This window comes from Ceratotherium simum, chromosome 16, assembly GCF_057802395.1.
Source record: "Ceratotherium simum simum isolate JZ-2026a chromosome 16, ASM5780239v1, whole genome shotgun sequence".
Classification (NCBI taxonomy): domain Eukaryota; kingdom Metazoa; phylum Chordata; class Mammalia; order Perissodactyla; family Rhinocerotidae; genus Ceratotherium; species Ceratotherium simum.
Genome location: NC_141915.1, coordinates 21,204,217 through 21,229,642, shown reverse-complemented (window position 1 = coordinate 21,229,642; position 25,426 = coordinate 21,204,217). Strand labels below are relative to the sequence as shown.

General features: G+C 37.6%; 1 protein-coding gene across 5 annotated transcripts in view; it reads right to left on the bottom strand.

The window, feature by feature from the left end:
- Nucleotides 1-25,426, bottom strand: part of RHOT1 (ras homolog family member T1) — a 60,274-nt gene that overhangs the window by 22,686 nt on the left and 12,162 nt on the right. For all 5 annotated transcript variants that reach the window (XM_014796381.2, XM_004441897.3, XM_004441898.3 and 2 more), the window contains exons 2-12: nt 20,239-20,297; nt 18,207-18,288; nt 15,852-15,895; nt 15,482-15,535; nt 15,273-15,325; nt 11,515-11,623; nt 11,104-11,205; nt 5,140-5,238; nt 4,269-4,377; nt 3,374-3,494; nt 267-351 (exon numbers count right to left, since the gene is read on the bottom strand). In XM_014796381.2, the coding sequence (XP_014651867.1) occupies nt 267-351; nt 3,374-3,494; nt 4,269-4,377; nt 5,140-5,238; nt 11,104-11,205; nt 11,515-11,623; nt 15,273-15,325; nt 15,482-15,535; nt 15,852-15,895; nt 18,207-18,288; nt 20,239-20,297 (917 nt within the window). The remainder of the gene's footprint in view (nt 1-266; nt 352-3,373; nt 3,495-4,268; nt 4,378-5,139; nt 5,239-11,103; nt 11,206-11,514; nt 11,624-15,272; nt 15,326-15,481; nt 15,536-15,851; nt 15,896-18,206; nt 18,289-20,238; nt 20,298-25,426) is intronic.

The following is a 25,426-nucleotide window of genomic DNA, read 5'->3' as shown; positions in this document are numbered from 1 at the left end:
AAAGAAATTTTACATTTTATCAAGAAAATTCCTTACATGTATATAAGAAAACCTATGCAAGAGTCTATCAGAAACTGGACTTTTCCATCTTGAGAAAACAATAAAAATAAATAAATAAAAGAAGGTATTTTTGCTAGTTTAATTAAAAGAGTTTGAGTAATTCTGGCTATATGTCATAAGTACCCCATAGCTAAGGGAACAGAGTTAAATCATCCACAGAAAAATATTTTATCATATATCATGGAAAATTGCAGCTAAAAGCTTACCAAATCATGCTTGTCAAAGGTGCTTTGGAGAAACAAATATGCATGATGATTTAATTCAGTAGTGCAATCAGGAGGTATTTTTAGCCTGTTGATGAAAAAAATTTAAGAGTAAAATAAATCATTAATCAAATATTAAAATTTAATTTAAGCAATGAATATAAAACTGCAACAAGTCTTTTTGTGGGATGACATCATTTACAAAATATCTTTGCTGGAGCCATTTAGACCTTCCCAGGGAAAGTCACTGGAGTGGTATGGCAATCCTCAGAAGAGTCATCATAATGGTCATTTCGAGCTGACATATACAGTCTTAAAATCTGAAGGGCAGGTTGAAATAAAAATCTTACAAATAATACTGATTAAACTGTAATGGGTTTGTTCTTCCTATAAACAAGTCGTAAGTCATAATTATGGGCTTTATACAATGTCAACAATGCAATGAGTCGAAAACGATGTGAAGAGATGTTCTTTCTGCCTGAGTTGACCTTTTTGACTCACCCTAAATTCAGTTCAGTAAACATTTATCAAACGCACAAGCTAGGTACTAGGGACACAAAAGCAAGACAGGCTCCCTATCTCCACGGAACCACATTCAAGCCGGAGACTGACTACACACAGATAACCTCCCTATCTCCACAGAATGAGGCGAGTGCTGAGTATGGTTAAGCTAAGGATGCTGGGGGGGGGGTGGGGGCATGAAAGGGAACATCTCTGGCCTGGGGATGGGACGATGTTAGCACCGCTGAGAGACACTGTCACCTGAACTGAGACTTGAGGAATAAAAGGCATTAATTAGGTTGGAGACAGAGGGAGAGAGAGAGTGAAAATACCATGGGCAAAGCCTAGAGTGGGAAACAACATATGATTCGTGGACCATAAATAGTTTAGTATTTACTTCTAGAATGAAGGCAGGGAGCGAGCATGAGCAGAGCAGATCATGAACGACCTCACAGACCATGTTAAGAAGCTTGGGCTTTATCCTGCCTTGAAGGGAAATGACATGGCCAAATCTGTATTTATATATTTAGTAATCTAGCAGCAGTGTGAAGGACAGAGGCAGAGTTTAATAAGAAGGCTAGAACAGGGCTGGCCCCGTGGCTTAGCGGTTAAGTGCACGCGCTCCACTGCTGGCGGCCCGGGTTCGGATCCCAGGCGCGCACGCCCGACGCACCGCTTCTCCGGCCATGCTGAAGCCACGTCCCACATACAGCAACTAGAAGGATGTGCAACTATGACATACAACTATCTACTGGGGCTTTGGGGATAAAAAAAAAAAGGAGGGGGGATTGGCAATAGATGTTAGCTCAGAGCCGGTCTTCCTCAGCAAAAAGAGGAGGATTAGCATGGATGTTAGCTCAGGGCTGATCTTCCTCACAAAAAAACAAAACAAACCAGAAGGCTAGAATGATTCAAGTGGTGCCTCTAAGGGGTTATTCTGCAGAAAATTAAAGGCAGAGAGCATAAAGAATTGAAAGAGATATTAGTGTAAGTCACAAAGCCATAAGAGATGGGGTTTCCTCACTGTCATACTTAAGCAAGTGACAAGCAACCTCCTGTAGAATTTATCTACCCACACAAAGGGCACAGAAAACTTGACAAAAAACTTGACAAATTCATTCATTCAATATATAATTATTGAAAAAATCTGGGAAATTACTTGAGCCAAGATTTAATAACTTTTTTTTTCTTTTGGTGAGGAAGATTGGCCCTGAGCTAACATCTGTGCCTATCTTTCTCCATTTTGTATATGGGACACTGCCACAGCATGGCTTGACAAGTGGTACGTAGGTCCATGCCCAGGATCTGAACCTGTGAACCCCGGGCCACCGAAGCGGAGTGCGCAAACCCAATGACTATGTCACCAGGCCGGCTCCAAGATCTAATAACTTTGACAAGGGAAGTTTTAACTTAGAACTGACTGATGGACCAGGAATCCAACTAGAAAGAACTTTGCTTTCTCAATGATGGGGAAGGAAGAAAACAACAAAGACTTTCTGAACCCCTACATAGATATGAGGGGTGCTATGCTAAAACAAAAAGGGACAACATGAAAATAACGTGTCTTTGAAAAAGTGAAGAAAGGGGCCGGCCCGGTGGCGTAGTGGTTAAATTCATGCACTCCACTTTGGTGGCCCTGGGTTCACAGGTTCAGATCCCGGGCGTGGACCTACACACCACCTGTCAAGCCATGCTGTGGCAGGTGTCCCACATACAAAAAGTAGAGAAAGATGGGCACAAATGTTAGCTCAGCACCTACTTTCCTCAGCAAAAAGAGGAGGATTGGCAACAGATGTTAGCTCAGAGCTAATCTTCCTCACCAAAAAAAGAAAAAGAAAAAAAAGAAAGACTACTGAAAAAGTGAAGAAAGGCCGAAGACTCAAAGGCCAGATCTCAAGAACTCACTTCCCTGAAAAGCCCACTTCCCCGGGATATAGGAGAGAGGCATCCTACAGCAAGGCAGCCTCCTATTTTGGGGTGACACTGGGTCCATTTTTAAACAAAGAGAACTTAAACACAGCATTATCTAAAGGAAGACAACCACAAATAGACCGGTTGTTTAGGAAAAATACTTATGTTATCCTGAACTAAGAACAGGCTGTAAAACTTAGGGAGGAGGACAGTGAAAAGAAAAGAAAAATGCTAACCAATAACCAAACTTGATTCCAAAAACAAGTTTGTCTAGCATCTTTATCTCCTTCCTCAGTAAAATGAATTTAAAAAGATACTTGTACTCTCCATGAGAAGAACAGGAAAAGTCCGAGCCATACTATACATCAGTTGGCTCTCAACTGAGGACGATCTCCCTCCTGAGGGAACATTTGGCAATTTCTAGAGACATCAGACATTTTCAGTTGTCACAACTGGGGGAGGAGGTGTTACTGGCATCTAAAGATGTGCTAAACATCCTATAACGCGTGGGACAGACTCTACAACAAAGAATTATCCAGTCCAAAATGTCAATAGTGCCAAGGTTGAAAAACCCTGCTAAAAACCTCTCTACAAATCTAAATTATTCCTGAGTAGCTCAAAGCCTACCCAACTATGTGCTAAATAAAACTCAAAAATACTTGGCAAGTGAAATCAATCAGAAAGCCAAAGGTACATACAAGGGGAATAAATACTCAGGTGTCAAGTCCAGATCATCATCATAACCAAATCGTCGAAGCACAGTCCAAGTAGTTTCATGTCTCCCTCTCTGGATAAAAAGTGTGTGTAAAAAAAGAAAACCTGAAATAAAATAAATTAGTAAATTCAGTTGATGTGAAAAAGGGTCCAGAGTCACATGGGAGATAAGCACGAACACATAACAGCAAGAGCCAGATTCATGGACATGGGCATACTAGTTCTGCATACTGAAGATCAAATCAAAACAAAGTTCACAAGTGTCTCGATGAAACAGAGCAGATTTCAGAATCATTTCACATATATTCCCAGGTCAGCAAGAGATGGCACTGGACGAAAGGGCCAAAAACACATCCTAAGGAATACACGGACGTTCACAAAGTTATATGATAAAAACAAATGAAATCATTTTATACATCTTTGCACTTATTTCTGTAATGGAAAATTCTGGTTTTCAATTTCATTTCTCATTTCACTGTGGCTCTATAATATATTCTACAGGGAACATTCTGTACTTGGTAAATTTGACTGGTAGACAAAATGTCTTCCCTAAAAATAATTTCTATTTAAAGAATGCTTATGAAAAGGAAGAATTTTAAGATAAATTTGTTTGTTCCAGAAATCTCTTTCTCTCAGATGGACCTTTGCATTCCTGAGATCCAATCAATTTCCCTATCTGTAATTTATGCTGACAGTAAGGATAATTATCCTCAGCAATGGCCTGTTTTCTTCCAACTCTTAAATATCCAAGTTGGATTTTAGACATATTAGTAAATACTAACATTCCCTTTAAGTATAAATAATGCTCTAGAGACCTTCACTTTCTGTCAAATTTTGAAAATAGTAAGTTCAAAAGGGGGAAAAACACCATTCACCCACCTTTTAGTGTCAATCCACTATCAGCCACACCATCACTTATGTGTTTCCTGACTACATTCTTGACATCTTCCAGAGCTTGAGGAGCTAATGGAGTGTTGAAACAAATTCTCTAGCAAAAACCATAAAAATACATTTAAAACCAAATCAGCATTAAAATCACAAATAATATAAAACATTAATGTACAAAACAACATTAAACCAAAGAGTCACAACCAAAAGAAACAAATTCTAATTTAGGAAAGTCTCTGCTTTGTGTTATTTAAGTAAAACATGGCATACTCAGAAGGAAAGAAACTTTCCCTACTCTCCCCTTCGAGTGTCTAAAACAAGGAGCTCTTTGTGTAGCTATGTTACAGAAAACCAAGAAAGAAAAACAATTCAGAGTTCAGACTTCAAGTCATTCTTAATACGCCCACTGTATACCATCAAATGACTATTAACGAGCCCCCTCAATTCCTATGCTTAAGAGTTTTTTTTTTTTTTTTTTTTTAAGATTTTATTTATTCATTTTTTTCCCCCCAAAGCCGCAGTAGATAGTTGTATGTCATAGGTTCACATCCTTCTAGTTGCTGTACGTGGGACTCGGCCTCGCGCTGGACGGAGAAGTGGTGCCTCGGGGCGCGCCCGGGATCCGAACCCGGGCCGCCAGCATCAGAGCGCGCGCACTTAACCGCCAAGCCACAGAGCCGGCCCATATGCTTAAGAGTTTTATACACTACATAAGAACTTAAAATAGCTTGAAGTGAAAGATAGTTTTACATGAAAGTGACATGTTTATCAATATGTCATTGTTTAAGCTAATGAAAATTTTATAGCTTTTCTCAGCAAAAAACCCCAATATTTGCAAATATCTGAAAATGAAGAGGGCTACCTGAAAGAAGTTGAGTTCAGCATCATTGAGAGTACCATCATTATCTTGATCAGATATTTTAAATATACGAGTAAGGGCTTTTATACAGGCTGGTTTCATCTATAAACCATTAAGAAAAGAAACGATTGTATTAATTAAAATTGTTGGGATAGTAAAATATGATCTTCATAAGTAATGCTGAGATTAATTCTGATTGTTTTTATTGCCAAATACACAACATCAAATACAACCAACACGCAAATGAACTAAAGCAAAGACATTTACTTTTATACCCAAGTCTTTTCAAGTAAATGAGGCAATATTTACTCGGACCGATATTTGGAATGGTCATACCCCCTTCATGACCACAAATCCTCCAAGAATGGTCAAAAGAGAAGTTCATCTTTAGAGAAGATTCATTCTTCCAGTCATATAAAGAAGAAATATTTATTTATTTATGCCCTCTTTCATTCCATAAAGAATTTAAGCTGACTTATAAAACTATTAAGGGCTTTCCTTCCCAACTTCTGATTTTTTTAAAAATTTCAGCTTTATTGAGGTATAATCAACTGCTGATTTCTGACCATCAACTTTCTGGTACCAGAACGGGACTAAATGTTTTGATCTGTCACTTCTGTATGTGTGTATGCCAAAAGTTGGAAGATAAAACGTGCTTATTCACAAATAGGTGGCAAAATAGCACTGGTTGGCAAGTGTAAAAGCTTTTTACTAATTTCCTATTATGAGATAAGAATTACTTAACATTTAAAAAAGAACCTTGCCTTTTGTGACTCTCAAATTTTTCTAAGTAATGCTGCTGGAAATATACTTTGACAACTTCCTTAATTTTTGTCTTAGGATCCATAATGGAAAGAACAAATATTTGACTATCTAAAAATAAGGCCCACAGGGGCCAGCCCCATGGCCTAGTGGTCAAGTTCGGCGTGCTCCATTTCAGCGGCCCAGGTTTGGTTCCCAGGAGTGGCCCTACACCACTCGGTGGTGGCCATGCTGTGGCAGTGACCCACATACAAAATAGAGGAAGACTGCACAGATGGTAGCTCAGGGCCAATCTTCCTCAAGCAAAAAGGAAGACTGGCAACAGATGTTTGCTCAGGGTGAATCTTCCTCAGCAAAAAAAAAAATTAAAAAATAAGGCTCAGAAGCTTGTAATTTGTATAATTGCTATAGGATAGTCACTGTCAACAATTTCGAGAAAATAAAACTCTCAGGAAGATCTTTGGACACTGCATAAACCTGCAGGTAGACCTCTCATGGACACATGTGAATCAGAGAAACGAGATGGCGAAGTGAGGAAATGCGTACTTATTAACTTATTAACTTCAGTCACATGGCTATCCAGAGCAAACAATGATGAGTTTTGATCATGCAGAAAAGAAATTCTTTTAAAAATTGAAAAGGAAACAGTTATTTTCCCAAACACACACAGATAATCCCTTCTTTGTTTTAAATGGGGTCTCTAGGAGAGCAATTTGATACAGTGAGAAAAAGATAAAACCTAAGATACAAAGAGATTAGAAAGAACTGAAAAAAATAAGTCAAACATTTACAGAGCACTGGATACGGCTTCCTTTACATGAAATAGTACTAAAATGGGCTAGAATCTATAACATCTACAATCCTGGGTGATTTTTTTAAAATAAAGAATGGTAAGATATTGCTTCTATAAACATGATCCTAATATTAGATATTCAAGATTAATAAATAAAAACTACATTGTTATATTTTATTTTTCCTTTTAAAAATCTGTTATATAGTAAGTTAAATGTCTCAAAAAGTAGCAATATCTAGGACATAAAAAATAGAATCTAAAAATAACTTTTTATTTTGTGCAAGTGGTTTTTCCTCATATCATAAAAAGCTACATTAAAAAATAATTTGAAGAAAAATAAATAGTGATGCATTTTTCATTAAAGCTTGAAATGCATCAGAAGCTAAAGTGCTTCTAAGATATTGGCTCAATGTGATGTTTAAATATTAACCACCTTAAAATACATCAAAAAATGACGACTTTGAAAAAGTTTTAAAAATTATACCTCAATAAATTATACCTCAAAAATTTTTACAGTAATAATGTAAACTCACTTCACATATGAGTAACCTAAACTCTCACACAGTAAACATTATTATTACACAAAAGTCACATCTTCATTATTAGGTCAGCAGAGGACTTCATGGGTCATACAGTGTCCATCATCACTGAAAACACATTTACAATTTGGGCCTTAATTTTTTTTTGGTGAGGAAGATTAGCCCTGAGCTAACATCTGTTGCCAATCCTCCTCTTTTTGCTGAGGAAGATTGGCCCTGGGCTATCATTCGTGCCCATCTTCCTCCACTTTACATAGGACGCCGCCACAGCATGGCTTGACGAGCAGTGCACAGGTCTGCGCCCGGAATCCGAACCTGCAACCCCGGGCCACCAAAGGAGAGCGCACACACTTAACCACTACCCCACCGGGCCGGCCCGGTGATCATTTTTGATGATTCCACCTCAGATCTGTGTTAAAAGCTTATTATTGTTGTCTAAATAAAAGATTCTGGTATAAGGTTAGACTCAAAGCTTGTACTTGTGTAAGACAACGTACAGTCTGTAAAGTTTCAGATTCTACCTCAGACAGGTGCACCTAAGAAACAAACAACAGATGGTAGATGTTTTACTCTTATGGGTTTGGGGGAGGGGCAGGGTTATTAGCAGATTAGCAGAACTAATAATAGGCCTAAAAAAAGCAGCAATTAAAGAACTGAGAACAAAGTAACAGAGGGGATTTAATGTACCGCTAGGCTAGGCCTCAGAGGAAAATCTCTCCAGTATGAGACTGTTTCCCAAATTTCCTTGATTATAAAATATACCACCTAGCTGAATCAGAATGCAATCTGCGTTTTTAACAAGTAAGCCTAGTGACTATTATGAGGCAAATTTGGAAATACTAGGTTAAGGTAGAAAGGAGCATTCCAATTAAGGAACAGTAAACCAGGATTAAGGAAGAGTAAATCAGGGTCAGACTAAGGGGTAATTCAGATTAATTACTTATACCAGGGGTCAGCACTTTTTCTGTAAAGGGTCACACAGCAAATATTTTAGGCTTTGGGGGCCAACAGGTAAAATCAAGGACATCATGTAGGTACTTATATAGGAAGAGAGAATAAAATTTTCACAAAGTTTTTATTGATGAAATTCAAAACATAATAATAACTGAGTATAAATTTGCTATACAGGTCCACTAATGAGAAGAATGGCATTCTTGGAGATAGAACATTTTGCTAAATTGCGGTTCAAAATTCGTGTCCTTTATCATGAAAACCGATTGCAAATGTTCTCCTGTTAATGCTGATCTGTAATGAGATTGTAATGAGATTTTACATATTTCATCTTTGAAAAAGTCTTTCTGCACAGATACATACTGCCAATACCGACAGATATCCATAAATATAATTTTAACTGAGCACATTCATTGCTTGGAAGGCATTTATAGAATTATATTGGATTCTTTTCTTGATTTTTGCCTGTTAGCATATCATTACACTGCAGATTAATCAGTTCCAACTGAAGGTTAGGTGGAAGCTCCTTAACTGCATAGTCAAATGGATTATAAAATATGGAAATTTCCTTTGCACTTGCATCGAGGTCCAAAAAAAATGATGCTGGAACTGTAGTTTGAGCTCAGAAAATATATCTCTTTGCCAACTAAAAATCAACTTTTTTCTTTTCTTGTTGTGGCGTGACAGGTAAAGCACTAATAATAAAAAATAAAATGTCATGGTACAATGATACATATGGTACTTGAAATGCTGTCCAGTTGTAACTGTGTTAGTGCACCAGGCAGCACTCAGCAGTCAGCTGTGCACTTCAGCACTGAGAAGTGACGATAGTACTACATACGAGTTCTGTTGCAACTACTCAGCTCTGCCTTTGTCGCACAAAAGCAGCGACAGACAAACATAAAGAAAGGAGCATGGCTGTGTTGCAATAAAACTTTATTTATTAATGATGAAATCTGAATGTTGTATAATTTTCCCATATCACAAAATATTATTTTTTGATTTTTTTTCAACCATTTAAACACGCATAATGTATTCTTAGCTCACAGGTTATACAAAAACAGGTGGCAGGCCAAATTTGGCCCACGGGTCAAAGTCTGCCAACCACTCACCTATACTATAAAGTCTTCCTGAAAAAAATCTGCAGATTTCATTCTTAAAAACTCAACAATAGGGGCCGGCCCGGTGGCACAAGTGGTTAAGTGTGCGCACTGCACTGCGGCAGCCCGGGGTTCGCCGGTTCGGATCCCAGGCACGCACCAACGTACCGCTTGTCAGGCCATGCTGTGGCAGCGTCCCATATAAAGTGGAGGAAGATGGGCACGGATGTTAGCGCAGGTCCAGTCTTCCTCAGCAAAAAAGAGGAGGATTGGCAGATGTTAGCACAGGGCTGATCTCACCACAAAAAAAAAAAAAAAAAAACTCAACAATAAAAAGACAAATAACTCAAGAAATGGGCAAATACATAAATGGCCAATAAGCATATGAAAAGATGTTGAACATCATTAGCCATCAGGGAAATGCAAATCAAAACGAGATACCACTTACATCCACTGGGATGGCTATAATAAACCAAAAAAAAAAAAAAAAAGGGAAAATAAGTGTCGGCAAAGACGTGGAGAAATTGGAACCCTCATACAGTTTGGTGGTTCCTCAATAAACTAAACACAGAATTACCATGTGACCTAGTAATTCCACTTCTAAATATACACTCAAAAGAACTGAAAACAGGTGTTCAAACTTGTGTGTGAATGTTCATAGCAGCTCTATTCACAATAGCCAAAAAGTAGAAACAACTCAAATGTCCATCAACAGATGAATGGATAATAAAATGTGATACATCCATACAATGAAATAGTATTTGGCCATGAAAAGAAATGAAGTACTGACACATGGTATAACATGGATGTACCTTGAAAACATGCTATGTGAAAGAAGCCAGGCACAAAAGACTACATATTATATGATTCCATTTGTACTAAATGTCCAGAATAGGCAAATCCAGATAGACAGAAGGTTGATTAGTGGTTGCCAAGGGCTGGGGGGAAAGGGGAATCGGAGTGACTGCTAATGAGTACAGGGTTTCTTTCTGGGGTGATGGAATGTTCTGGAATTAGATAGTGGTGATAGACACACAACTGTGTGAATATACCAAAAACCACTGAATTGTATACTTTAAAAGGGTGAATTTTATGGTATGCAAGTTATATCTCAATAAAAAAGTTAACTTTAAAAGTCTATGGCAAAATATCATTAAATTTTACATATTTCTTTTTTTTTTTTAAAGATTTATTTATTTATTTTCCCCCCAAAGCCCCAGTAGATAGTTGCACAGCCTTCTAGTTGCTGTATGTGGGACGCGGCCTCAGCATGGCCGGAGAAGCGGTGTGTCGGTGCGCACCCGGGATCTGAACCGGGGCCGCCAGCATGAGAGAGTGCGCACTTAACCACTAAGCCACGGGGCCGGCCCTTTACATATTTCTTTAAGGAATTACTATCTCTTAGCTATGAAACCAAAGAGAGTATTCAAGTTGATTACACGTTGTACCCATGTCAAGTACCTACACAAGTTTTTCATGAGTGTGTGTTTTTTAAGTTTGTGGATTTTATAGCAGCAAAGCAAAGAGACCATTAGCTAAGCCTTTGGACTTTTTGTTGTTATTGTTGCTAATTCTTCTGTTTGTTTTAATGGCATTTCCTGAAATAGTATTTGACCTGGAGTACCACCTTCAGTATTTAATGTGAATGTCTGTGAAGAAAAGTACCTAGAAAATGTAACAGTTTAATAAGTAATAAATTTAAATTTCAGCAGTTTACAAGAATACTTAAGAGTTACTAAAAATCACTATCATACTAGAGTTACTACTTACACATTTCAGCCCCTACTAACATAGACCTAGGAGGTAAGAGGGGGTGGGTTACCTCTTTCTCCTCTGGGCAGTACAAGGGCCCTGTAGGATGAAGAACAGCTTTCTGTGCATAATAAAAGAGCTCTGATATGTTCTTCAGATTTTTTGCTGAACACTGGAAAAAAGTTAAAAATTTTACACTCTGAAAGTAACTACGAGAGCTAAAAACAATTTTTAAACTATCAATATAAAGTAATAAGGTCCCTTGAAGAAACTGAAAAATGCATTTTTCTTAGTGTATATCACAATATGATTGTCTACCAAGAGCTCAGAGGTCAACTCCAAGTTCTCTGTTTTATTTGGCTTATATGACTTCACAAACAACAGAAAATTTATTCCATCCCACATCTCCCCTCCTATTCTGAACCTCAATTTAGTGACAATTCACCAACAGGAAATTTTGAAATCAAATGATAAGGCATACCTCCACACAGGTTTCTATTTCTGTGTACTGGTTCATAATAGGAAGAATGGTCTCCATACTACTATAGTCCACCAGATCAGATTTGTTCCCAACCAATATTAAAGGCAGCCTAAAATAAACAAGGCATATTGTAATAATAAGAAAGGCAAAAGATAGATTTATATTTCAATACACATCATAACCCATTCTAACTAATAAGCTTTACTTAATCTCCCCAACATGAACCCTCTACTGTAGTTAGCTCAATCCCCCTAGCGAGCATGTTCATATTCAACAAATATTTACTGAGTACCTATTATAAGCCAGGTACTGTTCTAGGCTTCAGGGACACATCACAGACAAGGTCCCTACGATTCTAATAGTGAAAATCAGAAAATGAATAATAAGTAAATAAACAAACAAGACACTTTACAATTCCGTAAGTGCTATGAAGGAAATAAACGGGGATACAAGATAGAGTAAGGGGAGGGAGCTAATTATATATGGTAATCAGGGGAAAATCTCTTTGACAAGGTGGCATTTGAGCCAAGGAGTGAAGGATGAAATGGAATCTGCCACGTGGCAAGCCAGGGAAGAGCTGGCTGGGAAGAAGGGACAGCATGTGCAAAGGCTCCAAACTGAAAAAACACCCTGATTAGTCCAAAGAAAAATGCCAGAGTGGCTGGAAAGTACTGAACAAAGGGGAAGAGGTATGAAATGGAGTTGGAGAGAGGAGCAAAGGCCAGACACGTGAGGACTTACAGCTGTAGTGAGGACCACAGGCTTTATTGTAAGTGTAAACGGGAAGCTACAGAAGGATTACAAGTGGGAGAGTGACATGATCTGATGGACATTTTTTTTTTTTTTGGTGAGGAAGATTAGCTCTGAGCTAACATCTGTTGCCAATCTTCCTCTTTGTGCTGAGGAAGATTGGCCCTGAGCTAACATCTATGCCCATCCTCCTCTATTTCGTATGTGGGTCACCACCACAGCATGGCTTTATGAGTGGTGTAGGTCTGCCCCCAGGATCTGAACCTGTGAACCCTGGGCTGCGGAAGCAGAGCGCACGAACTTAACCACTACGCCATGTAGCTAGCCCCTGATGGACATTTTAAAATGCAGTCATTTGTTATCTTTTAGAGATACATATTGAAATATTTACAGTATGATATGATGTCTCGATTTGTTCAAAATGATCCCAATGGGAGGGGTAATAAATTAAACAAGACTGGCCATGAGTTGATCATTGTTGAAGCTGGATGACAGATACAGAGGGATTCATTACACTATTCTCTCTATATTTGCATATGTTTGACTTTTTCCAGTAATAAAAAGTTTTTAAAAATGTGGTGGCTTGGATTAGGGCACTGAAGATGGAGTAGTAGTATTCAGATTTGAGATATATTTTTAGAAGCAGAACTGATGGGGGAGCTGGTAGATTAGATATGGAGGTTGAGGGAAAGGCAGAAATCAAAAAAATATATAGGTTTTTGGCTGGATAAAATGGGTAGATCTCCTAAGACTGAAAAGATTGAGAGATTTTTGGGAGGACATGGAATTAAGGATTTTGTTTCAGACAAGTTAAATCTGACGGGCTTATCAGAAATCCAAATGCGGATATCAAGGAGAACTAGCCTAGTGGCGAACTGTTATCTGCGCATCCTGCAAGAGAGCTTGGAGGGAAAGCAAACCACCCTGATGGAACTCCAGATTGCAAGAGAAACACTTGCAAGCATTTATTTACTCCCCTGGTGTGGTTATTACGCATTAAAGGACTGGCCCACTATATAACCCAAAGACAGATTCCTAACAGAGCCAGGAGGGTTTCCAAAGATATAGCAGTTTGCAACCAAAGGTGTGCTCAGAATAACCTAGGGAGCTTAAAAAATATATACATGTCCAAGCCCTACTCCAAACCTACTGATTCTAAAACTCTAGGGGTGGGGCAAAGGCATCTATATTTTTTAAAGTACATCAGGTGACAGTGATGGGCACCCCTGATTAAGAAGCACTGTGACAATGGTCCAGGGAAGTCCAGGAAGAATATACGTGTAATAAACATAAACTTAAAGTATGAGGCCCAGGGAAGAAGGTATTGGAAAGTGTAAGGTCTATATAACAAAGAAATAGACCACCTTGGGACAATTCAACCACAAGAAAAATAAGTATGCTCATATGATTCAGGGAGGAAAAAAATATAGCTACACCTGAGGAAGCTCAATTAGATCTTCAAATGTTAAAAGCCACTTTCAGATGGTACTAAAAGGGCCACGAAACTAAGGACAGCATTTTAGGAAGCTGTCATAGTAAAGCCAAGTTTTTAAAATTCAGTGGTAAACCGCCTTCTCTGAAGAGTCCCTCCTGGAAATTGCTCAAGTAATCAGCAAGAACAGCAGGTGTCAGGAGTTCCAAGGCAGCCCTGTCTAATACACCCTCTGTGATGACAGAAATGTTCTTTATCTGTACTGTCCATTACTGTAGTCCCTAGCCACAAGCAGCTATTGAGCACTGGAAATGTGGCTAAGTGTGTTCGAGGAACTGGATTTTTAGTTTTATTTAATTTCACTTAATTTAAAGTTAAATTGTGCAACTGACGAGAGGCTACTACACTGGACAGTGTAGCTCTAGAGGGTCATTCTCTTTCTACCTTGTCAGTAAAAACCATGATAAAGAGGAGCCATCAGAGCCACAAGGCACAGCACATACAATACCATCTCAGCCACAAAGTCTCCCTCCGTAAATATTTGAGACAGGGTCAGTGACCACATTCATCTGTTTAGAACCAGATCTTTAGAGTTTCAAGGCACAAAAATGCCCAACTAAAGGAGAAGTCTAAAAAATTAAGTAAAGGACCAGATGTGTATAAGACATAGATTAGTCTCATTTCCTAACATTTAAAAAGACACAAATGCTTCATAAATAAGATGTTCAATTAAACAATACTGCAAGAAAAATGTTTTGTCTCCATTTTGACTTAAAACCCAAAGTATTTATACCCAGAACTACCATTCTGCTCAGAAAATTACAGAATGTGTGTTCTCTTGCTTTTCCCCATCACACATATATCTTCCAAAGAATTTCAAAGAAATTTCCCTGTATGAATTCCTAAATGAGGATCTCTAGAGTTTTTTTAGAGAACTTATAAAGCACTTACACATCCATTATTTCATTGGATTCTCAAAATAACCACATGTAGCCAAGACAGGTATTATCTTCATCTTCACTTACAGATGAGGAAACTAAGGCCCAATGAAGTCAAAGTCTTAAAGCTTATAAGTGGCCAAGCCAGATTTCAAAGGTTGTTCACTTTCCTCCAAGTCCTGTGCTCTTACATACACCACACGGTGGGCAATCAATGACAAGGGGGATGCCATTCCTCCTCAAAAGGGCATCTCAAGAGAGAGGGCACGTACAATACAGGTGAAGAGGAATTCTAAAGCTGAGACTTTTCAAGCAGCGGTTTGAGAAAGAGAAATGTAAGATTAATTATCAAAATATTTAATGTCTGAAATTGTGAATAATCAAGAGTATCAGAGCTCTATTTTCTGCTTGGCTATCAAATATATGTGCTGCCTCAAATAATTTCTCCCAAAAAAGGTGTGTGTGTGTGTAAACAGAGAGAAAGATCTATAGATAAAGCAAATGTGGTAAAATGTTAACAACTGGTGGATCCAGTTTAGGCTTAGGCGAAGGGTTTACAAATGTTCGTTGTACCATTTCTTGCAACTTTTCTGCAAGTTTGACATTTTTCAATATACAAAGTTTGAGAGAAAAAGTACCTGCTGTCTTTGTCTGTTCTTTCATTTATGAGAGGAATCCATCGACTTGTTACCTAAAATGAAAATTAACAAGAGCCAAGCCATGATGAGGATCTTCTTTGAAAAATACTCTGCCTTGGGACTCTTAAATTTCTAAATTGAGGATCAATTTCGAAAATGCCCTCACTGAAATTAAACTAAATATAGTGGAAAAAGTCACACATTCATACCTTATCAATAGAATGCTTGTTGTTAACAGCATAAACTATGCAGATGACATTAGCCTACAAGAAAAATTAACAAATTAATGGTGTTTTTAAATAATAAATAGGTAAACAGTAGCATTTAATTACCAACTAGTTAATATATTTGGGTCAAAGGAAAAACAAAATTTGACAACCAAAAAAAAAAAATACTTAGCATTCCTCTAAGAGGAAAAAAGTTCCTAAGGATTTAACAACAAAAATACATACTCAAAGTCAGTGATAACAACAAAGGATTGAAAAAGCCCTCGTGGTAAATGACAGGATGAAAAAGGGAGACTCAGAATCATCACTGATTTCCCACAAAAAAAAACTACAACTATTTTTTTTAACTCACCTGTGATATTTCTTGATGAAGTTGTTCATCACTCTGTTCTGCTTCTACAAATGACAAAATAAAAAAAAGTTCTGTATTTTTAAAATGTTCATAAAAACTAATGGCCAAACTAAATAAAATCTCTGTGACATCCATCTAACATCCCTCTAAACATCCCTCATCCCTCATGACACAATGTAGTGCCAGACTAGGTGGCAAAGACAAGGGCAAGCCAGGGGAAGGACAGAGTGGAACTACAATAAGGAAGCTGGCTGACACTGAAAGACAAGTCTACAAGGGGATAATTCAGGCATCAAAGAGCAGAAGGCATCGTGTGATAAATCTAGGCTGGCATCTGATCCAGAGTTGAGAAGCGTCAGGAAAAGAGATCAGAAACCCAAGCTAGAAGACTGGGTGCTGAAGAGTCAGAAGCCCAGACAAAGAGCCTATACACAAAGGGTCAAAAGGCCACGGAAGAGTCTGGGCAATACAAGTTCAAGTTCTAGATAGCAGATATGAGTAATATTAACCAGGCCCAGAAGCAAAACTAGAGCATGACAATGAAGAGTCAAGGATTCTCTAGCACCTATCTCTAGCTAGAACTGGTCTCAATGGGTGGATGTGCCTATAAGCCCAAGGTGCAGGGGATACGCATGATATAGCTAGGATGAAGAAGTACACAAATGATGAGCAAAGCAACTACCAACATATTAATTTACATCACCTTACATTAAATGTGTTTCCCCCCAAAAATGCCTGTTATTTCTGACAAATAACGTAAATGAGTTCAATGGTATTTATATTACGCTAAATAATTGGTCATATTTTTAACATCTCTTCATGTGATGAATAATCAATGGATTAAGGCTTCAGTTCTAATACTGAAGTGAATCTAATTTTGTGGCTACACATATTGGAGAAAAAATAATTCGGCAAATAAAGCTAGTTATGAGACTGACTGTAGCAGAAAACATCCAATCCCCCTCAGCTTCTAAGACAGTACCGTCCAGTAGAAATACAATGCAAGCCATATATGTAATTTTTAATTTTCTAGTAGTCACCTTAAGAAAAGTAAAAAGGAACAGGTAATATTACTTTTTTATTTAACCTAAAATATCAAAAATATTAAAACTTCAACATGTACTCAATAGAAAAATTGTTAATGAGCTATTTTACATTCTTTTTTTCATACTAAGTCTTCTAAATCCACCTGTATTTCATATTTACAGCACATTTCAATTTAGACTAGTCACATTTCAAGTGTTCAGTAGTCACATGTATAAGACTGCACAATTCTAGTCATTCCTTTTTAGGATACACGGGATGCCAGCTTGCAAATCAAAGTATTACCAATGTAGTTATACCCATTTTTCACAATACATTTTATTGTTTAGAGCAGTTTTAGGTTCACAGCAAAACTGAGTGGAAGGTACAGAGATTTATCATATACCTCCTGCCCCCACACAGCTTCCCCCTTTATCAACATCACCCATCAGAGTGGTACATCTGTTACAACTGAACCTTTTTTTTTTGAGGAAGATTAGCCCTGAGCTAACATCTGTTGCCAATCTTCCTCCTCTTTTTTGCTGAGGAAGATTGGCCCTGGGCTAACATCCAGCCCATCTTCCTCTACTTTATATGGGATGCCGTCAAAGCACGGCTTGATAAGCGGTGCATAGGTCTGCGCCTGGGATCCGAACCTGCGAACCCCGGGCTGCTGAAGCGGAGCGCAAGAACTTAAGCACTACACCACCGGGCCGGTCCCACAATTGAACCCTTTTAAAAAAAAAAAAAAAAGTTGCAGAACAAAGCAAAATAATTTAACGATTAAAAAGTAAGTAGTAGTGTGTAGAAAATTTTTTAATGATTAAAAGCAATACAGATACATTGCTATTATCATATAATGTAATCAAGCTGACAACTGTTTTAACTATTATTTTATTTGGGACAAAGGCTCACAAACTAAAGAACAATGTAGAACCCAACAAGTTCTCAAATTCAGAACCCTTTTTACATCATCAGAACGTGCCTGAATGCCTGATAACAAAATTAACCCAGAACTTCTCTCTGCAAACATGCCAATTCAAGGAGGGTAATGATTTACCTCCTATGTGTCATTTACCACCCCTCCTTCCTTTTCATTATTATAGAACTCACCTTGTAAATTAGGGACAGACAACTGCAAGATGGAGGCTTTAGGTGGGGGTGTAGGGTGGGGTTTGGCAGGGAGATATAAATGAGACAAGAATAGTAAATGATCATTTACTGCTAGAGAAAAAGGAGCACCCCTCTCTGAATATTTTTTCAAGTTCAGTATCTTTTCTGAGGACTATTAAATTAATCCTACAGCTTCACCTACAAGAGGACATTCATTACCTGAGTAATCTACAATGTGTGTCGGAACTCTCTCGGGGGTGACATCAGCTGGAATGGTGATTTCTTCTGCCCGGGGAGGAACCTTCATTTGAAAACAAATATAGAAAAGGAAAAATCCTTAGACATTATCAATCAACCTTGTTAACAGATTATGTAGATGTATCTATATATTAGTCCCTTTCACCCATATCTGTCCTTACAGGTATTTGTTATACTTTCAAATGCTTATTTTTGTGCTTTACCACAGATGCAACTAATATTAAAACCATATGATAAAACACTTCTTAAAAAATGTACATTTCTACCTGTGTGGGCAGAGGACATATTAAGGATACTTCAGAGCTGATGCAGCCTAAACCAATAGTTAAATTAATTCAGTCTTTCAAACACTAGATTTTTTTTTTTTTTTTGGTGAGGAAGATCAGCCCTGAGCTAACATCCGTGCTAATCCTCCTCTTTTTGTTGAGGAAGACCAGCTCTGAGCTAACATCTATTGCCAATCCTCCTCCTCCACCGCCCCCCCAAAGCCCCAGTAGATAGTTGTATGTCATAGTTGCACATCCTTCTAGTTGCTGTATGTGGGACGCAGCCTCAGCATGGCCGGAGAAGCGGTGTGTCGGTGCGCGCCCGGGATCCGAACCCGGGCCTCCAGTAGCAGAGCGCGCGCATTTAACTGCTAAGCCATGGGGCCGGCCCAAACACTAGATTTTTAAAGTATGTTGTTTTCATGCTGTTTTGTTGAAGGCTTAAGTTACTCTACAAATGAGGAGCTATGTTAATTCAAAAGAATCTTCAACTAAAACAATAAATTATCAAAATCATTTCTTCTAGAAGATAACTGATTAGCTACATAAGCCTTATGCTTAATGATTCCATTTTTTAAGAAGACTGTACGATTTTTTAATCAACTAAAAACCCATCCACACCCAAGAGGACTATGTTAAAGTGACGATTCTAAACTAAGTTAAACTATCATAGAAAACTTGTAGGTATTATACCCTGAGTGATCATAATTAATGTTACGGATGCCACAAACTACACATGAAAATTCACTTCACTTCACAAATTAAGTAATTACTTAACCATCTTAAGAGGAAAAAAAAAGCAAAAGAAATAATGGATATATATAACCATTGTTGAAAACATACCACATAATACCTCAAATTCCTATCTGAACAATGAAATTACATAGATATTCCTAAATAAACAAGAGTAAAGAAAGGGTAAATGCAAACTGTGGCACTAATAATACCTACTATGTGAAGAGAGAGAATAAAAAGAAATAATTTTCATTCTATTTGCATTGATCCCATTCCCCATAACAATATCCTAACATAAGGCCTTAGCCAGCAGTCCCTCATACTGAAACTTCCAAAATGTAAATAAATATATTGCCACTAGTAATAAAACCACCTTACTTTTGGTGGCACTCTACCATTATTAAGCTTATCTCATTTGAGACCCACAACAATCCTTTGAGATAGGCAAAAGTGGAATGAATTAGTTTCTTCATTTGTAAAACGACAAAGGTGGATAATATTAAAGGTTTTCAAATACATGTGTCAGAATCCTAGTGGTTCCAATGCCTCAAAGACTAGAGAGTGTCAGGTGGAATGCAGGGGGGGATCCAGACCTTTCACCCTAACTTCAACTAAAGGAATACTCATCCATTTCATACTTTGGGCTTATGAGTAACATTTTATTTTTCAGAAAGGATTACACAGTTTAGATAGTCTCTAACGTCCCTTTCAGCTCTCATTTTACAGATGAGACAACTAAGGCACAGAGATGACAAATGTCTTAGCCAAGGTCAAAAGTAGGAAATGCAAAGGACTTAGGTGAACTCAGATCTAGTTTGATTCTTTCTCCTACACTATACTTCAGGGATGGCTTATATAAACTAATATAAGCCTTTTTAAAACTCACAACTGTCAGAAAGGAAACACATGCAAAAAAGGACAGAATTTACTTCATTTTAACTCAATTTTGATAAGTTTTTAAAATTTTAAATATAAGAAATCAAAATGTTTACCTCTTCTGGGAATTCTTCACTAACCAGAGACATAATCAGTGATGTCTTCCCAACTCTAGCTGTGAAAATAAAATAATTACTTTAATAAAGTGTTTGGGTTCTACACAAGCGCAAATTCAGCAACCACTCAGGAAGGTCTATTATTTGTTAGCTAAAATCAGAGGCATCCAAATTTACCAAGTTTTAGTACAATACTTAAAGTATATGTCTTTTTTTTCTGCTTAGAAAAATTACACAGTCATTATATAAAACAAAAAATTACCAAAATACATAAAAGTAAAAATCTCTCATACTATCTCCCATTAACAACTTAATATATTTAGTCTCTCAGATATTTCCTAAACTTATATTAACATATTATAATAATTTACCACAGTGGAACCACAGTATTCATACTATTTGCAATCTTCTTTTATCACTTAATTATGTATTTGGGCAGTATTCTATGTCAATATAGAAAAACCTCCTGGGAGGGGGGAAGGGAAAGTTATTATTTAACAATACAGAGTTTTTGTTGGGGATGGTGAAAAAGTCTTAGAAATAGAAAGTGGTGATGGTAATACAACATTTTGAATATATTTAATGCCCCTGAATTGACACTTATAAATGGTTAAAATGCTAAATATTGTTTTGTATATATAATTATTTTTTTGTGCATGAGGAAGATCAGCCCTGAGCTAACATCCGTGCTAATCCTCCTCTTTTTGCTGAGGAAGACCAGCTCTGAGCTAACATCTATTGCCAATCCTCCTCCTTTTTTTTTTTTCTCCAAAGCTCCAGTAGATAGTTGTATGTCATAGTTGCACATTTTTCTAGTTGCTGTATGTGGGACGCGGCCTCAGCATGGCCAGTGAAGCGGTGCGTCAGTGCGCGCCCGGGATCCGAACCTGGGCCGCCAGTAGCGGAGCGTGGGCACTTAACCGCTAAGCCACGGGGCCGGCCCTGTTTTGTATATTTTATCATAATTTTTGAAAACAGCAATAATAAATCCATTTTATATTAACATTAAAAAAGCCTCTGACATTTTTTGATAGTTGTATAAGAATCCATTGTATGATGTGTCATAATTTATTAATGTAATTCCTAACAATAAACATTATTCAAGTTTTCACTTTAATAAACAATGCTGCAATGAGTATTTCCACAGGAAAAATTCCTAGAAGTAGAACTCAAGTTAGCATGCATGATCTTTTTTGTTTTTAATAGATATTATTAAATTATCTCCAAAAAAATAAACATTTACATCCTCACCAATAGAAGATCAGTGTCTATTTCTGTACATCCTTACATTCTTTCTCTTTTAGGGTATCATATTCAAAGCGTTAAAGCAAAAAAACTTGCCTGTTACATTTTCTAATCCAGAAATTTTGGTGTTTTTTTTTGGTGAGAAAGACTGGCCTGGAGCTAACATCCGTCGCCAATCTTCTTTTTGCCGAGGAAGACTAGCCCTGAGCTAACCATCTGTGCCCATCTTCCTCTATTTTGTATGTGGGATGCCGCCATAGCCTGGCTTGATGAGGGCGCCCGGGATCCGAACCTGCAGACCCTGCTGCCGCTGAAGCAGAATGCACGAACTTAACTATAACTACTATGCCACGGGGCCGGCCCCTAATCTAGAAATTTTTTAAGGCACAAACTTAAAAATCTTAATTTTCATTCTGAAATTTGACTTCCTTTCCCATCACTTTCTGATCACATAATTACTATTGTTAAACATTCTACTGCTTATCAACTAAACCCTTCTGTGATTCTGGAGGAAAACAGTCCACCTGCTATTAATCTCTGCCATAATAGCAAATTAGTTTCCAAAAGTAAAGTCTAAAAATAAAAGAACTGGAAAATTTTAAAGTTAAGTCACATTCCTTTCTTAAATGACTAAAAGAAAAGGTGACTAAAAATACAAGTCTCTGGAAAAATAATGAATGGCTGGAAAGGAGAATACTGGTCAAAACAACTCAGGGGGTGTCTTGTGAGCAAGCGAGTGCTGCTGGTGGAGGGACAGACTAGATGGTTGACAGGTGTCTTCTAGCTCTGATTTCTGCGGATCTTTTCCACTGAGTTGTGTGAGAAAGCTTGAGCCTTTTTCACGCGGCTGACAATCAGATAACATTTCCCTGAGTTCCGACCATGTCAGTGAATCCAGAGCCCATCGTCACAGAACTGCTAGAACCTAGCCATCGATGTCAGTTTATCCAGCTCTCCAGGAACTTTCAGATGAGGAACCTGGGATCCACAAACAGTGATTTTCTCAAGGTCTCACTAAAAGATTAGTTGCAGACCTAAGAGAATAACCCATCTCCTGATGGCTACGCCAATGTTCCTTCTCTTCCTCATGCCATACTTTAAAAAATATTGTTAACACAAACAAATAATACAAAAAAGGAATGGTGACCCCTAAAGTCAGCAAGCACCGCATACACAAATACTACATAAGTTAATTAAAATATTCACTGATTCATTGGTGACTAATCCAGCAGCTCTGGCTCAATTTTTTTTTAAGTTATTTTGAGAAAATTTCAGACACAGAAAAATAGCCAAAATAACACAAAGGAGTCATGTCTATCCTTTAACCAAATTCCCCAAATGTTAACATTTTACCATATTTGCATATCATTTTCTCTCTCTATATATATTTTATACCATTTGAAAGTAAGTTGCAGACATGATGCCCTGTTACCCTTAAGCACATTAGTATGTACTTCCTAAAACACAACATCATTCTCTTACATAACCACGGTGCACTGTCAAGACAAGGAAATTAACACCAGTATAATACTATCTAATCGATAGACCTTATTCACATTTCACCATTTGTCCCAATATTATCTTTTATAAAAAAGAAAAATCGTTTTTTTTCTGTCCAGGAGCAAATGTTGCATTTTATCGTCATGTCTCTTTAGTTTCTTTTAATCTGAAGGAATTCCTCAATCTTTTTTTATCTTTCATGACTTTAACATTTCTGAAGAATCTAGCCATTTAATTTGTAGAATAGCCCTCAATTGGGTTTGTATGATATTTTCTCATCATTAATTTCAGATTTTGCATTTTTGGCAGGAATACCCAGGAAGTGATATTGTGTCCTTGGTGCGTCATGGCAGAAGGGAGATGATGTCGATTTGTCCCATTACTGGTGATGTCAGCTGTCATCACTTGGAGGAGGTGGTGTCTGCCAGGTTTCTTCACTGTAAAGTTATTATCTTTCCCTTTGTAATTAGTAAGTATCTTGTGAGGAGATACTTTGAGACTATGTAAATATCCTGTTTATCACTAACTTTTGACTACTAGTTTTAGCAGCCATTCATGATTTTTGCCTGAAACAAATACTGCTGTCGCGGTTGCTAGGTGGTGATTTTCTATGTCTATCAATCCTTCTACATTTCTTTGCAATTTATTGTAAGGAAAAACTTTCCCTTCTGATTCATATCAGTATGGTCTCATGGATTCTTTTACTATTCTATGGGTTAAAATCTATTACTGTTATTATTTGGAGGTTCAAATTGTTCCATTTTACTCTGAAAAATGACATTTATGTAGGCGTAAATCAGCATGTACAATATGATCTCATTTTATAAATAAATATGTATTTGCAAAGAAAAAAACCTGGAAGGATATACACACCAACAGTGGCTATCTCTGAAGTAAATGTAATTTTAACTTTCTTCTTTGTGCTTTCCCATATTTTCCCAATTTTCTACAATAAACATATATAATTTTTGCTACTAGAAAAGGTCAACAGTATTATTTTAAAAGTCATTTTTCTGTAGTAAAAATTGGCATGTTCTAAATTTACAGAAGGCAACTGAAATTTACCTAAAGGCCGACATGTTAAATGCATTCTTTCATCCCTTCAACAAGCATTTCTTGAGCACTTCTATACACCAGGCACTATTCCAGGTGCTGGGGATACCACTGATCAAGGCACTAGGTCTTCTCTACTTTTACATTCATGGAGATTATATTCCAACAGATATATGAAATTTTCACCAATAAAGAACACTCTTTCAGGCCAGCCCCGTAGCTTAGCGGTTAAGTGCACAGGCTCTGCTACTGGCGGCCTGGGTTTGGACCCCGGGGGCGCACTGATGCACAGCTTCTCCGGCCATGCTGAGGCCACATCCCACATACAACAACTGGAAGAATGTGCAACTATGACATAAAACTATCTACTAGGGCTTTGGGGAAAAAAAGGAGGAGGATTGGCAATAGATGTTAGCTCAGAGCCGGTCTTCCTCAGCAAAAAAAAAGAGGAGGATTAGCATGGATGTTAGCTCAGGGCTGATCTTCCTCACAAAAAAAAAAAAAAGAACACTCTTTCTACACATCAGGATAAAAAGCAAAAATTCAACAACTGTGGCCCTCTTTGATTCCCCCTTCCTCTGTACTTAGCATACAAGTTCTGTCAGATATTCTTTTGAAATTTTTAATATTCATTCCTTCTTTTTCTGTTTCCACTTTTCCCTAATTACAGTACTTTTACTGAAACAACTCCCAGTTCCCAACTTTCTACCCTCTCTCCAGTCTCTTCTCTCATTAATCTATCAACAATACAAATGCTAGTCCATCTTTCTTACACATTTTTTTCATTTTCTAACTCACCCAATCAAAAGCCTTCCCTGACTCCCAATTACCTACCACATCAAGGTGAAACTATACTACTGGCCTGTGAAATTCATGCATAATTTAACCCCAGCTCATCTATCTTTTCTCATTTCCCACTATTTCCCACATACATGATTTGCTCAAACAAGGCCATTCTCCTCTGTATAAGCACAAACAAGCCATGATGAATCCTGCCCCTCACAGTTTTCTTCATCTAAAATATCATTCCCTCTCTCCCTTCTACTCTTCCAAATATCAACCATCTCCCAAGGACAGCTCAAATTCTACCTCAGCCCTAAAGACATCCCAGGGCCGCTGGAGCCCTCCCCTTCCTCTTTTAAACTACTCCTGTGCCACATAACTTACACCACACTGTTATGAATATAAGGTACATATTTAACATGTATGAGTCTACATTAACACAGTAACCAAATATTTGAAAATGCTTGGATAATGAACTGAATTTTCTAATTTGTTTTGTTTTGTTTTGTTTGTGAGGGAGATCGGCTCTGAGCTAACATCTGCCAATCCTCCTCTTTTTGCTGAGGAAGACTGGCCCTGGGCTAACATCCATGCCCATCTTCCTCCA